Source organism: Sinocyclocheilus rhinocerous, unplaced genomic scaffold (genome assembly GCF_001515625.1).
Source record: "Sinocyclocheilus rhinocerous isolate Xijiao unplaced genomic scaffold, SAMN03320098_v1.1 scaffold919, whole genome shotgun sequence".
In the NCBI taxonomy this organism is placed as follows: Eukaryota; Metazoa; Chordata; class Actinopteri; order Cypriniformes; family Cyprinidae; genus Sinocyclocheilus; species Sinocyclocheilus rhinocerous.
In genome coordinates, this window is record NW_015637585.1 from 1,984,828 (window position 1) to 1,999,158 (window position 14,331).

The following is a 14,331-nucleotide window of genomic DNA, read 5'->3' on the forward strand; positions in this document are numbered from 1 at the left end:
ATATATCTGCTGAAGCAACAGAAGTAACTAAGCTTCAGAAAATGTGATTAACTGATTATTGTCCAAATTTGTCATTTTAAAATAATTGAATAAACAAGGAAAGGATACTCTTCAAGATACTCTTTTGACTTGCTAACTTTGGGTAAACACACATCTTGCACTAACTTGTTTAACTTTTTTTTTTTTTTAAACACTGCACAGATCAGTCTTTTAAATGCATTTAAATGAAATTAAAATAGATTATTTCAAGTTTTAGAGCTCAGTCATTACAGAAATAAAGAAAGGGTCATGAAATTCAATTTACAAAACAAAAAGATAAAAGATTAGCGGAAGTTGCTAGAATTAATTTCTATGTCTTTGTGTCATGAATCATTCATGATGAGAATCATATCGGTAACACAAAATTAAGCTGTGAAAAAAATCATTTCAATGAATTTTTATTTTTCTCGTCAACAGTAAAGTTTACGCAAATCTATCAACCATTATTTGTAGACATGCATTTTGAGCATGTTAATTTCATAACATCAGTGTCCGCATGATCAATAACAAATAATCCAAATCATAACGACTGAAATGTTTCATGTTTTGAAAAGGATAAAAGTATGCACTTTACGTACACGTAGAGTTTTGGCTTACTTGACAAGCTGCTCGTTGATTTTAGCCCGGTTTGCTGTGAATCGGACGATGGCGTGTTACAGGTCTCTCTCCATCTCTCTGTCACTCTCTCTGGGCGGACTATAGGGACTCGAGGGCGAGCCACGCTTCACTACAGCACGCACGCGCAGGGAAACAAGGACAAATGCAGTTTATACGAGTCTCTAATTTACTGCTGTCGTTTTATTTCGTGTTTCTGCAACGTGTGACATGAACAGTTCTGCTTGCTGAAAATGAGTTAAGCTCATTTCATATAGGCTCATGTATGTTTTCACAAAGGCAAAGTCACAGTAGCTGTTTCAGCCAAAAGTCAAAATAAGCTGTACACGGGCATTTATTGCTGCAATAAAGCAAACCGCCCTTTTCGCGAAATTTCATTCCCATAATCCCAAAGCAGACGTTTAGGTGGAGCGTGAGGGAAAAACAGAAAGCATTCGCATTATTGGAAATCAGAATTTTTTTTAAAACTGACATTTCAAGCTAAAAAGCTTACATACTGTTGCTTTAAACCAGCAACTACGTTCTAATTATATTCTACGTAATTGTTAAATGGTCACATAAACATTTAGGTTTTTATATTTCAATTCTTTTATTTATTTATTTAGCCTATTGCTTGCTTTGTTTTCTTATTTTTCTGCAGCTTGAAGAAAAAATACCCTCATTGCATCATCAATTACTGCTGCATGCTTTATTGTTCTGCATTTTAATAATAAAATTTGATGTGACACTTTTTTATTGATCAGGCTCTATAAAGTGAAATTGCTTTGCTTATTTGGTCTTGACTTAAAAGGCCCACCAGAGGGAGACAACTTTTCAAGAAAAGAGAAAAGAAAAATTGAAACCTATTACAGTAATAGGTAATATTAAAACATCAAAATGACTGGTCTGATGAGTAAGACCAGTCAGGAGGCATTCAACAGCAAAACATCATATTAACATTAATTTGAAATGACCTAATGGTGGTTCGTATGTTCAGTACCATGGACAGCTCTATCCCTTTCAAATCCATGTTGCTCTATCACTTTTCAGATCCATGTGAGTTTAGACAGGAGAGGGAATAATTTGATTAAATAGCATTTAATGCTTCCGTTTAATTTTATTTATCTGGTATGGATGACAGTTCAGACAGGATGATGAATAAATGTGTTATTTGTACTGAAAAGCTGAAAATACCAATGCAATTGCAATTGTACTCATCCTCAGTACTCATCTTCCTGGATCTTTCTGCTGCTTTTGACCCTTAACCACCAGATCCTCCTGTTCACCCTCATAAAGATGGGCATCTCAGGAACCGCACTCCAATGGTTCAAGTCTTACCTCTCAGGTAGGTCTTTCAGGGTGTCTTGGAGGTGTGAGGTTTCTAAGTCCCAACTTCTTGCTACTGGGGTTCCTGAAGGCTCAGTGCTTGGACCTCTCCCCTTCTCCATCTACATGTCATCATTAGGATCTGTCATTCAGAAGCACGGTAGCTGTTTGCATTGCAGCCTGTCTGAGAGACATTTCTAGCTGGATGAAGGACCATCACCTTCAACTCAGCCTTGCTAAGACAGAACTGCTCGTGGTCTCAGCCAACCCAGAACTTAATCACAACTTCTCTATACAGCTAGGTTCGTCAACCATTACTCCTTCCAGGACAGCCAGGAACCTTGGAGTTGTGATCACGGTAGCTGTTTGCATTGCAGCCTGTCTGAGAGACATTTCTAGCTGGATGAAGGACCATCACCTTCAACTCAGCCTTGCTAAGACAGAACTGCTCGTGGTCTCAGCCAACCCAGAACTTAATCACAACTTCTCTATACAGCTAGGTTCGTCAACCATTACTCCTTCCAGGACAGCCAGGAACCTTGGAGTTGTGATCGATGATCAGTTAAGCTTCACAGACCATATTGCTACAACGGCCAAAGCCGAAAAAAGCTCATGTTACACCACTCTTCATCAGTTTACACTAGCTACCAGTAGCTGCTCGCATCAAATTCAAGGTACTGACTTTTGCCTACAAGACAACAACTAGCGCTGCACCAATACCAAAACTCACTAGTTCAAACTTATACGCCCTCCAGAAGTTTGCATTGTGCAAGTGAACGACGCCTTGTGGTGCCATCCCAAAGAGGCACAAAATCACTATCACTGACCTTTTCTTAGACTGTGCCCAGCTGGTGGAATGACCTCCCTATCTCAATTCAAACAGCTGAGTCTTAAGCCATTTTCAAAAAAAACGTCTAAAGACATATCTTTTTCGCCAGCATCTGACGAACTAATACTAGCACTTACCTATTCTATTCTATTCCATTCTATTAAAAAAAAACCTAGCTATGTGTACTGTGCTAGACTAACTGAGACTTGTCACAGCACTGTATACTGTTGCTCTCTCGTTCGTCTGATTGCTTCTATTGTTCTCCTCATTTTTAAGTCGCTTTGGATAAAAGCGTCTGCTAAATGATTAAATGTAAATGTAAATTGCCAATGAAGGTGTGAGAGGGGCAACATTAATGTTCCCTATAGATTAAAAAAAATTTTTTTTTTTAAATAGCGTGAATGCATTTAAGATGATTAAATCAAATAGCCAATGGATTAACCCACAAGCCTAATTTATTTTATGTACAATACAACAAGAACAATTTTCTCTGATGTCAACATAGGCTTTAGGGCCCTCAAGACTAGAGTCAAACATCAAACATTTTCAACCATATTCTGAACTAAAAGAAAGACAGAAGTACATGAGGTTATTTCAGATGTCTTGTAAGTTGCAATAACAATTAACAACTTTGATATCAAACGTGTTGAATTCTGGAAGATTTTATTGGACATTTTTATTGGAGTTTTCATTATACCAAAGATTAAAAAAAAAAAAAAGCTCCACTCCTGGAGACGTATTTTCCATCTGACGTCTTCCATTGAGACTTGCTGACTTACAAAACATTTTAAATGAATTTCTATTTTTTTCACCCATAAAAGCTGATGATAAGTGCTTATTAAGCTCTTCGTGTTATATATATATATATATATATATAAATGTCTTACTCTTTCTTTGGCGCCGTTCAGCGAGATTGAGTGAACATGGCCTGATTAACTGAGAATCTACGAAATTGTGAAATCGAGTGTAAACCCAAATTAATTGGTTGATTTAACAGAAATAGTGGGTTCACGAGAAACGTGCCTTTTTACAAGTAGCCTAGCCTACTACTCCACGTTTATTGGCTTTCACCCCAAATGATTTATTTCGCTAATAAATTTATCAACTACGGTTTCCCTTACATACTTGCCACACGCTTTCGCGGAACTGACGATTCTAATAAACCTCATTTAGAGATGATATGAAATCAAATTTGAAAACTCATACAGTCGTCATTGTCCAGTAGAAGGCGCTGTTGATATCCTGCCGAGCGCTCTCCTTCACAGCTGGCGTAGGATGATGGTCCCAAATACAGACTCTACGTTTTGATTATGGTACCAGTCATGATTATGAAGGTAAAAACGTACATCATCTAATACATTATACATTAGATGTGATTTTTACTCATTTTGTTTTATAATAGTTTGTTAAGTGTATAAAGCAATGTGTTGTCAGCACTTCTCTGTCAGAAGCTCAGAAAACAGGCGTGAAATTGGCAGTGGCAAGTAAAGAAACTAGATGCAAATGCTACACCGCCAGTTAACACTAAATAACTCAACAAAATGCCCTTTATGTTTCTGAAATGCAACTTTGGTTGTATTTATTTGTAATTTGTCAGCTTTGAGGACCGCTATATAGCCTATAGGGGGTTTCGAGCTTTTTGAAGGCCAACCAAATATGACGATCCCCTTCGTAGTATATAAAGGCATGTAAGCATTTTTTTTAATTTGGAATACATACTTATTTATACTGTGTGAGAGAAAATATTAAGTGTAATATTATACAGACCATGTTTTTAGCAAAGTTAAATAATTGCTTTTATGTTGTAGGTGTACTACAATCAAAATATGATTTTTGTTGTTGTTTTGTGTAGATTTTTTTGTTGCAGCACTGAAAGTGTCTTTATACAAATGTCACTTCCTGCTTTGCTAGTGTCTGTAGGTGTTTTTGGATCATGAGTGAAGAGACAGGAAGTCCGGGGTGGAGATGAAGAGTCTTTTATTAATGTCACTCACTTACTATTCAAGTGTCAGATGAGAAGTTGCTGTATCACTGTGACTGTATGATGTCTGGAGTGGAGGTGCGTCTTAACTGAGTGTGATGGTGGGTTAGACATTTCCTTTAAATCCTGTTCTGACCAGACTTCAGTAGATTTGTCACGGGTGCACACACACGAGGGACGAGGAGACGCTGGAGAATGATTTACCAAGACTTTATTTGCACCAAGGAACCAAGGGAGACGAACACAGGAAGACGGTCACACGAAGACCTTCAACATCGGACAGAGAACTAGGGACTGGGAACACTTTATATACACACACACACACAGGAGGAGGGGATGACGAGACACACCTGGGAGCCATGACACATCAAGGGAAACACCTGGGAAGAAATCAACTTAATTAATCAGGGGAGGAACAGGAAACAAACCAAATAAGGGCATGGGAAGGCACATGGGGAGCAGGACACACACGAAACATGGAACAGAGTCTGACAAGATTCTGTGAGTGGAGGCATCAGGCCACTATCCTTCAAATGGATACCATTGTTAGGAAACACTGGCTTAAGTTGTTCACTTCAGTCCAACCATAACACTTTGTGTAGCAAACCCGTGGAAGCCCTTTTCCGCCATGGAATAAAAAAAAGAAAAAAGTTATTACAACTTTTTTCTCACAGTTCTAACTTTTTCCCCTTGTAATTCTGAGTTTATATCTCACAATCTGGACTTTTTCTTCTTGCAGTTCTGGATTTACATCTCACAAATCTCACAAAAGTTTAAATCTCTCAGTCCAGATTTTTTTCTCTGAATTTCACAATCCTGTTTTTTTTGGTTCATTAAATAAAGAAATAAAAAAGGTAATTGCAACTTTTTTTCTCACAATCCTGACTTTTTTCTTGCAATTGTAAGTTTATCTTACAATTGCAGAATTCTGAGAATTCTCTCAGAATTGCAAGATATATACTTGCAATATGAATTCTGAGAATTCTCTCAGAATTGCAAGATATATACTCAGAATTGCTAGATATAAACTCACAATTCTGACTTTTCAGAATTGTGAGTTTATGTCTAGCAATTCTGAGTATATATCTTGCAATTCTGAGAGAATTCTCAGAATTGCAAGAGGATAAAAAAAAAGTCAAAATTGTGAGATATAAAGTTGCATTTTTATTTTTTATTCTGTGTTGGCTTCCATAAAAAACCCATCCTCTTAGATATATTAGACCTATAACAGAAAACTGTATTGAAGGCAGAAAAAGGTTTAAGAGACTAAGATTCTCATGAAAGAGACATTTTTGGTGCAAAACAACTTGACTAACATTATAAATGGACTGTAGGGAAAAAATAATGAATACAAATATAAGATAAAGTATGACTCTTTTAATCAATCATCTTAATACAGACAGATGTCTTCGTCATTGAGGTTGTGTTCTGAAAGAGTTTGGTACATGAACTAATGGGGTCGTGCATGTCACGCAGAAAACACTCTCTGGGAAAAAATTGCTCAAACTGAAATGTTGGGAGCTGATTTTTTTCAGCCCACTGACCCACTTTTCAATTGTTCTCAGCACCAGACAATAGAGACAAATGGTTTCATAACTGGTGCACAATACCTGTGTGTTATTCAGCATTATTGTTGCGCAGGTTTTTTTTTTGTGAAGGGCTTGTTTGGGTGTCGTTTTTGTTTTTGTGTGCCATGTCTTTATGTAACCTCCCTCTGTTGCCCCCTGTCATTTTGAAAAAGCCGACAATTTCTCACACACAAACTCAAGTTGCTCTCTCATTGGCTCCAATTGTGCGTCAGACCCCAAGGCTGTGACGACATGAGTGGTTTCACTGATCCAGGGCTCAACGAACGACAAACGCGAAGCTCGTCCTTCCAACAGAATGAGAGAGTGAGTTGCTATAACTCACACCCCTAACTCCTTTTTTTGGGGTTCAGGATTTTTTGATGAATAGAAAGTTAAAAAGAGCGAAAATGGAAATCTTCTGTTATAACATTATAATGCCTTTAGTGTCTCTTTTGATCAATTAATTAATATCTTTCTTTCAAAAATTAATTTTCAATGGTAGTGCTAGTCTAAAATATTTTCCACAAACTTAAATGTTATACCTTTTGACATTGCACTATTTTGATAAAACTTGTCTGTGCCATAAATGCGATATTTTGACATATATAAATGCGGTAACTTCACTGAAACAGGCAAGGAGACCAGAATGGGTCTTAAGAATCCACAAAAGACTGTTCACATCAAGCAAATTTCAATCAGAACCCCCTTTTCACATTTCACAGTTGTCTCACTACTAAAAGAATGTGTTTAGACAACGCAAAAAACAAACAAAAAGAACAAACAAACAAACATTTTTGGTTTTAAATAATTAAAATGATTGCTTTACATTTGTGCTTTTAAACCTAATCCATTGCCTCATACACTTCCAGTCTTCTGTAAGTGCATTACTTTAGATATTATTTTTAAAAAATCATTTTCTGAGGTTATCAACGAAATGCCACATATCTTGTAAAGCTTAATGGATAATCAACCCAGAACATTGCTTTAATATGAAGTTGTTTGTAATCATTGGTCTTTCTGGTCACTTATTCCTAACTGAACACTGATACTGAAAGTGTCCTCCATTGCTCTCTCCCTTTTTCCAAAACTTTTCCTTGAATCCAGCTTTTGCCTTTAGTGCTGTGATCAGCATCTTGTTCGTGGAGGAGGGTGGCAGAGCACCACAAAGTGGACGAGAGAAACCAAAGGGAGCGGAGGGCAGATTAATCAGGCAACATCAAAGAGAGCAGCAGGGCGAAGGGAGGGAATGGGGCAAAAGATGAATGGAGACCAGCCGCCTGATTTTTCTTCTTCTTCTATTTCCATGCCATCCCTCAGTGCTTCGTTTGGCAGTAGGATGGCAAAACCGTTGTGCAGGGGCCACATGGATCGCCTGGAACACACTGTCGGCTCCTGTTTTTATTCTGCATGCCAAAAAAGGAGGAGAATGGAAGACAGGGAGACTCTTACTCTTTAAGTCCATCTTTCTGTTTGATATTTTCATGTCTTCTGATCTGATTACTTTTTTCTCTTTTTTTTCAGTATTTTAAAACATTGTTCACCAGGACAACCCTTAAATATTGCTCACACAGTGATGAATATCAGATGTCGGCTTGTTTCTGTCTTCTGACCAACATCCACACTTTATCTCATGTGGTGCTGTATTTCAAAGTAGGTCTTTCTCTCTCAATCGCTACACACATACATACCATAGGCCTTGTGTGAAGCACTTTGAAAGTGGCCTGCTGCTCCGCGTGCCCTCTCTGTATTCAGTTGCTCAGTTGGCTCAAAGATAACTCCAATTTGGGTCTCTCATCCTGACTGCAGACTCAGCACACGTACATTACACAGTGTTCCTGTCTTGTCCTTTAGTTGGACTCGCTACTCTCTGCACACTTTGTCACAAAGCCTGTCATGAGTCCACTTCAAAGAGTGGTCAACCAACCTGATACCATGTGACAACTTCAAATGATCGGTCATTAGCTCTGATGAATTGAAGAGCATCTCTGGCTGTGCATTCGCTCCTTTATGTTTCACTTTGTCCTGATTGCCACGTCCTGCCTTATTTGAGAAAAGAACAGTCATTCAATTGTCATGTGCCATTATTTCATGAATCAGGCCACTAAGCCTCACTTGGCTCATCTCACACGTGACACACTTAAATCTGTATTAATGTCATTGCATTAAATATCAAACCAAGTTGTGTTTATTTTAAAGATGGTACAAAAATTTACATTTATGTTATTTATGTATTTAGCAGACACTTTTATCCAAAGCGACTTACGAAATGTAATTGGACAGCATTGCCCAAAATTAGTGTACCATGATCATTGTTAATGTGATGAACTATACTAGGGAAAATGATATTATACACCCACCAAAAGCAACTTAGAAAGTGGTTTGAAATATAGTTTCTATAAAAGCTCAGATGCCACATATTTTGATGTGTGTTTTGAGAACTGGGGCATTTATACTCGGACATCAGATCAATAATGAAAATGTCACAAACAAGTATTAAAATAAGTAAAAACAACTAAAAATCAAGAGATTTCTTATTTTAATTCACCCCCTCAACAGCTGTGTTTTTCTATGAAGAGTTTTTCAATTCCACTTGAAAAACCTAGTTATATGAGTTTGATTTCTAAACCTGGAGAAGTCATGTAAATTAATAAACCTTTTTAATATTTTGTTATAATGGCTATACATTTATCTAGTTATTCCAAGCTGTAAAATATTTTATCAAGTAGCAACTGTGAGTAAAAATTATTTAAAAAATTCCTTATCCAGTAAAACTGGAAAAGTATTGGGACTTTTGAATATTGTTGGGGGGCATTGGAGTCAAAAAGGTTGCAAACCACTGGCAAAAACTATTCTCTGATGATGTTTACATTTATAATTTGAAAAATTGAAACAATTCATCTATTGATTACTATGAGAGGGAATAGTTTATTGTACCAATTACCACATAATATGTTTATTTTATTTTATAAGGAATCGTTTTCATCTGAATATAACATGTCAAGCAATTCCTATGAAACAACAGGAGCAGTTAGACTTCCATATACTGTACATGATTTAGTCGTACTGTATGCAGAGCTCAGTATTTGATTTGATTTTGTGTTGAAACTATTGAAAAAGGTCAAATTTGATTTTAACATTGAACTTCAATTTGTTTTTTGAAAAAGTCACTGAAAAAGTTTTCAAAAAAGATTTAGAAAGCAACTTCTGTGACTATCTAACAAATTAAGAAGCAAGACCCAAACTTTTCTACGAACCCTCAACCAGTAACGAGTAAACAAATGATGAACTGTTGTTTTTTAATGTTGTATGTTTTTATGCTATGAGGCTATGCTGAGCTGAGAAAGATGCAATTATCTGAACTGACAATATTTTAATGGAGCACATAAAAGCGTGAAAGTGATCAAGGAGGTCGGCGTGCCTGTGATCGCCACATTCGCTCGCTTTGAACTCTCAGGGAGGAGCACAATGCTCTCATTCAGAGATTGGCTGAATGACAGATGCTCCCTCTCTCATTCTCTCTCACCCCCTCCTCTCTGTCTCTCTAACGTTAATGAATTCAAAAGGAGTTTAGCGTAGTCACCACAGAGGCCAGAGTTCAGGCCGTTAATTAAGATCTCAATCAGCTTTGATGTCTCTCACACTCTTTGGGATATAGAGAAGAGGGGACAGCTGAATGTGAATCGGTGTGTTTGAACTTTGCGTTTGGTGTCTTGGAAAAACCATTACTGATAAAATACTGCACACATATAGATGTTTTTATATAAATGTATTACATTTATTACAATATTTATTATATAAATGTAGTTTTATCACAGCCAGTATTGCATTGAGAGATTCCCAATGGGTTTTGTTTTGCTGAAGAAATCTATTCAGACTGTTTGCAAATGTTGGATTTCTCCCCACCTAACAGGGAACAGGGGAACGTTCCTGCAAGGTTCTCTTCAGCAATGTTAATAAAAAGTTCATTCAAAGTCATCAGGTCTTTAATAACATTCTCAAAATGTTAGGACAAAACCGTTATTTATACATCATTCACAGAATTCGTGAATTGTTCAGAGAACATTCAAAAGTAACATTACCGTAATGTTTGCAAAATGATTAAATGGAATGGTCCCTCAATGCTTTTTTAACGTATGCACAACCAAGAGTTTTGAAATGTTTTTAAAACATTTAAAAATCTGGACATTTTGAACATTCTTAGTACATATTTTTGTTAGTTGGGTCTCTGTCCTGAAGTTTTTGTATTTGTTTATATGCATATCTGACCATTTTATTGTTGGGAATTCGTGAATTGTTCAGAGAACATTCAAAAGTAACATTACCGTAATGCTTGCAAAATGATTAAATGGAATGGTCCCTCAATGATTTTTTAACGTATGCACAACCAAGAGTTTTGAAATGTTTTTAAAACATTTAAAAATCTGGACATTTTGAACATTCTTAGTACATATTTTTGTTAGTTGGGTCTCTGTCCTGAAGTTTTTGTATTTGTTTATATGCATATCTGACCATTTTATTGTTGAAACTAAAATATTGCATTCGTCTTCTCCAATTCACATAAACACCATCTGCTCCGGTGAGGTTAAATGTCTCATATTTCTTCTTTATACCTACTTTTAATGTTTTCCTTTGATTTGCTTTGTGTTGGTTGTTTTGAGGGATGTGCTCACTTTTGCTTACATCTGTTTCTGCTTCTCTCTGCAGCGCTGTCTGATAGAGGAACAGTAGTGATGGAGGCCGCTCTGTCCCGCGCTCTGTCTGCCATAGACGCTGCCGTATCGGACCGCAGCAAGGCCGAGGCAGGCTGCAAAGGGTGTGTGCCCTGTCTGTTTCAGGACTGTGGACAACGAAAAGGCGCCTGTGGTAAACTTTGAACACACATGCTTTATTTGACTCTTTGACTTTAAACACGGATGCTGATGGTGGTGGTTACTCCGTAGCATCTCCAAAGGACACACAGTCAGAGCCGAGCTGTGAGGTCATATCTCGCGCCCAGCAGGAAGCTGATGAAGGAGAGAGGAGCTGGTTGCTGAGTCAGGCCTGTGGCTTCTACAAACGCCGTTGCACACCTGCACAGGTGAACAGAGACCTGTGCATCAGAATCATGGGTAAGAGCTGCAGCGCTCGGGTCCTGCAGTGCAGTCTACTCAACACCATGCAGAACCTGGAGCCGGTCACACAGACCACAGCACAGGGTAAGACAAAAAACACAAAAAGTTCAGTGGATTATGAACTTTCAAATGTTTCTTTAAAAATCAACATGTAGTTTTACTGATATATAAATAATGAAGGTCCCTTTTAATGTAATTTCAGCTTTGACATTGATCATTTGGCTTCCCTTATGTAGCTGTGTGTGGCCAGCGTTTCTCTGTCTCGCAAAACCTGACACAGTCTCGCGCTCGTATCATGGGGGGATCTCCTGCTCCTCTGGGCAGCTGGCCATGGCTGGTGAACCTTCGGCTGGACGGGGCTCTGATGTGTGGGGGCGTGCTGGTTGACAGCTCTTGGGTCCTCACTGCCGCCCACTGCTTTGCTGGGTAAAAAATATATATTGCATGTATTACAAAATACATACCTATATAATTTAAAAACTTAATGTCAGGTGGGATATCTTCAGTGTTGGGGAGTAATTAGTTACATGTAACGGCATTATTTTGCACTTTTATAGACCTTATGTAGCCCTGCCCCTTTTCAGCACTGCGCTCGTTGTCTTCTGTCCTCCGGTTTGTATTTCCACAGCATAAAGTTAAGGTCAAAAGAAATTTATGAATGAAACACTTGTTTTAAAATCTTCCTGGTCAACTGACATTTGTTATGACATCCATTTCGAACATTACAATGCACATGATAACTTTCGTTAGCTCTACAATAAGTAAATCCACTTCACCAGCTAATTACTCTTTAACAGTGAGCTACCGCAAAAATGGAAGTTTTTCTGTGCATTTGTCTCTCTGACGCATAAGGTCTATAAAACAGGTGGATTTTTGGATTAGCGACATTTCAAGCTGTTGTAAAATAGCAGAACAATACACCATTTTAACAGCAATGTGTCCAATCCTTTTCTCTTGGTGTAGTTTAACCCAAAGACGTTTAATAACGACATTGCTCTGGTGGAGTTGAGTTCTCCAGTAATTCTGTCTGAACGGGTCACACCTGTCTGCCTGCCCTCTGACCTGGATCCACCGGCTGGTACACTCTGCTTGGTGGCCGGCTGGGGCTCTTTGTATGAGGGTAAGAAAATCTGCATAGCTCACATTTTAGAAAAAGCGCTCAGTAATATCACACAATGTTTGCTTAAAATGTTGTGAAGTGTTTATTTATGTTTGTCTTGATTCTCTGTATGTGTGTAGACGGACCCTCTGCAGATGTGGTGATGGAGGCGAAGGTGCCCCTGCTGTCTCACACCACCTGTCGCAGTGCACTGGGGAAGGAGCTGCTCACAAACACCATGTTCTGCGCTGGGTACCTGTCTGGAGGCATTGACTCATGCCAGGTATCTCCACATTGTCATACTAGCTTGCATTATGAACCCCACACCTGATGAAGAAACATCACATATGCTTTATAAACACTACAGCTGCTTTACAATCACCTGACTTGAATCTGTCTCTTTGCATGTGTACAGGGTGATTCTGGAGGGCCGTTGATCTTCCAGGACCGTTTATCGGGACGGTTTCAGCTGTTTGGCATCACCTCTTGGGGGGATGGCTGTGGGGAGAGGGGAAAGCCTGGCGTTTACACACGGGTCACTGCCTTCTCTGATTGGGTCATGACAGAGATACAGAGTGAGTTGCTCAACATGTTGCACACACACCACCGTGAGTTTAAACCCTCCCACTCTTTCTGCTCAATGAAAAGCCACAAATCCTGTAAAATCGTTTACATTCCATTCTCCAAATTCCAGAGTCCTTTGGGAGTCGGGAGCCCACATGTCCTGAGCTGCTTAAGACAACTGAGCTGTCTGAAGAACAGCAGATGTCAGAATTTACCACGCTCTGCCACTTCTACACACTATCCTGCTCTTCGACCCTCGACCCCTCTGCCTGCCAGCGTCTCGCTCAGGACAAATGCCAAAGCCGGTTTAAGAAGTGCCGTAAGTTATTCAGACAGTTTAAATTAAAAAACCTAATTACATATTTAAACAGAATTAACCTACAGTACAGTACAGTACAGTGCTTCTTTGGATGTGCATACTCATTCTTTATTATTATAATTTTCCAGATTTTGGAATAATAGTAAAGTCAGCAAACTATGAAATAACAGCAATGGAAGTATGTGAGTTATGTAGCTCTGCACCTTAAAGTGCATTCTGGGATGCTTTTTGAAATGCATTTAAGGAGTTCACATGTATGTTGGGCACTTTTTGGCTGTTTCATCGACTTCTATGAAATTCAGTTAATCAATAAAAAAAAAAAGTGAATTTAAACTAGTTTTTAAAGAAATTTGTATGTAGGCTCAATTAATTTAAATTAATTTACATTTAATTTAAACTTTAAGATCATACATTTACCCCAGTGAAAAAGGAATATACTAAAATGCATTTGAAATACATTCATGTCATGTTAAGTATACTACAAATACATTTACATATTTATGTACTTAATAAAAATACCCTGCAATTGTACTTTTAGTATACTAAACTGATATACTTAAAGTCTGCTAAATTGGAACAACTAATTGTGTACTTAATGCACTTTAATTGTGCAGAAGTAGTGCTGAAGTCCAGCTAAAGATATGCTGAAGTATATTTGATTGTGCTAAAGTGGAACTATTGCCAGTATACTTCAGGTAAACTTTAAAGGGGTCATATGATGTTGCTAAAAAGAACATTATTTTGTGTATTTGGTGTAATGAAATGTGTTTATGCGGTTTAAGGTTAAAAAAACCTCCTCTTTTTCTCCTCTATGCCCTGCCTTTCTGAAACACGTCGATTTTTACAAAGCTCATCGTTCTAAAAAAGCGAGGTGTCTCTGATTGGCCAACTATCCAGTGCC

At 38.0% G+C, this 14,331-nt stretch overlaps 1 protein-coding gene across 1 annotated transcript in view; it reads left to right on the forward strand.

The window, feature by feature from the left end:
• The first annotated feature begins 6,589 nt into the window (after positions 1-6,589).
• The window catches only part of prss56 (serine protease 56), an 11,657-nt gene continuing 3,915 nt past the window's right edge, over positions 6,590-14,331 (forward strand). The window contains exons 1-10 of the mRNA XM_016564305.1: positions 6,590-6,661; positions 7,455-7,668; positions 11,042-11,200; positions 11,278-11,532; positions 11,685-11,874; positions 12,006-12,060; positions 12,412-12,568; positions 12,688-12,830; positions 12,963-13,122; positions 13,242-13,430. Coding sequence (XP_016419791.1) covers positions 6,590-6,661; positions 7,455-7,668; positions 11,042-11,200; positions 11,278-11,532; positions 11,685-11,874; positions 12,006-12,060; positions 12,412-12,568; positions 12,688-12,830; positions 12,963-13,122; positions 13,242-13,430 — 1,594 coding nt within the window. The remainder of the gene's footprint in view (positions 6,662-7,454; positions 7,669-11,041; positions 11,201-11,277; positions 11,533-11,684; positions 11,875-12,005; positions 12,061-12,411; positions 12,569-12,687; positions 12,831-12,962; positions 13,123-13,241; positions 13,431-14,331) is intronic.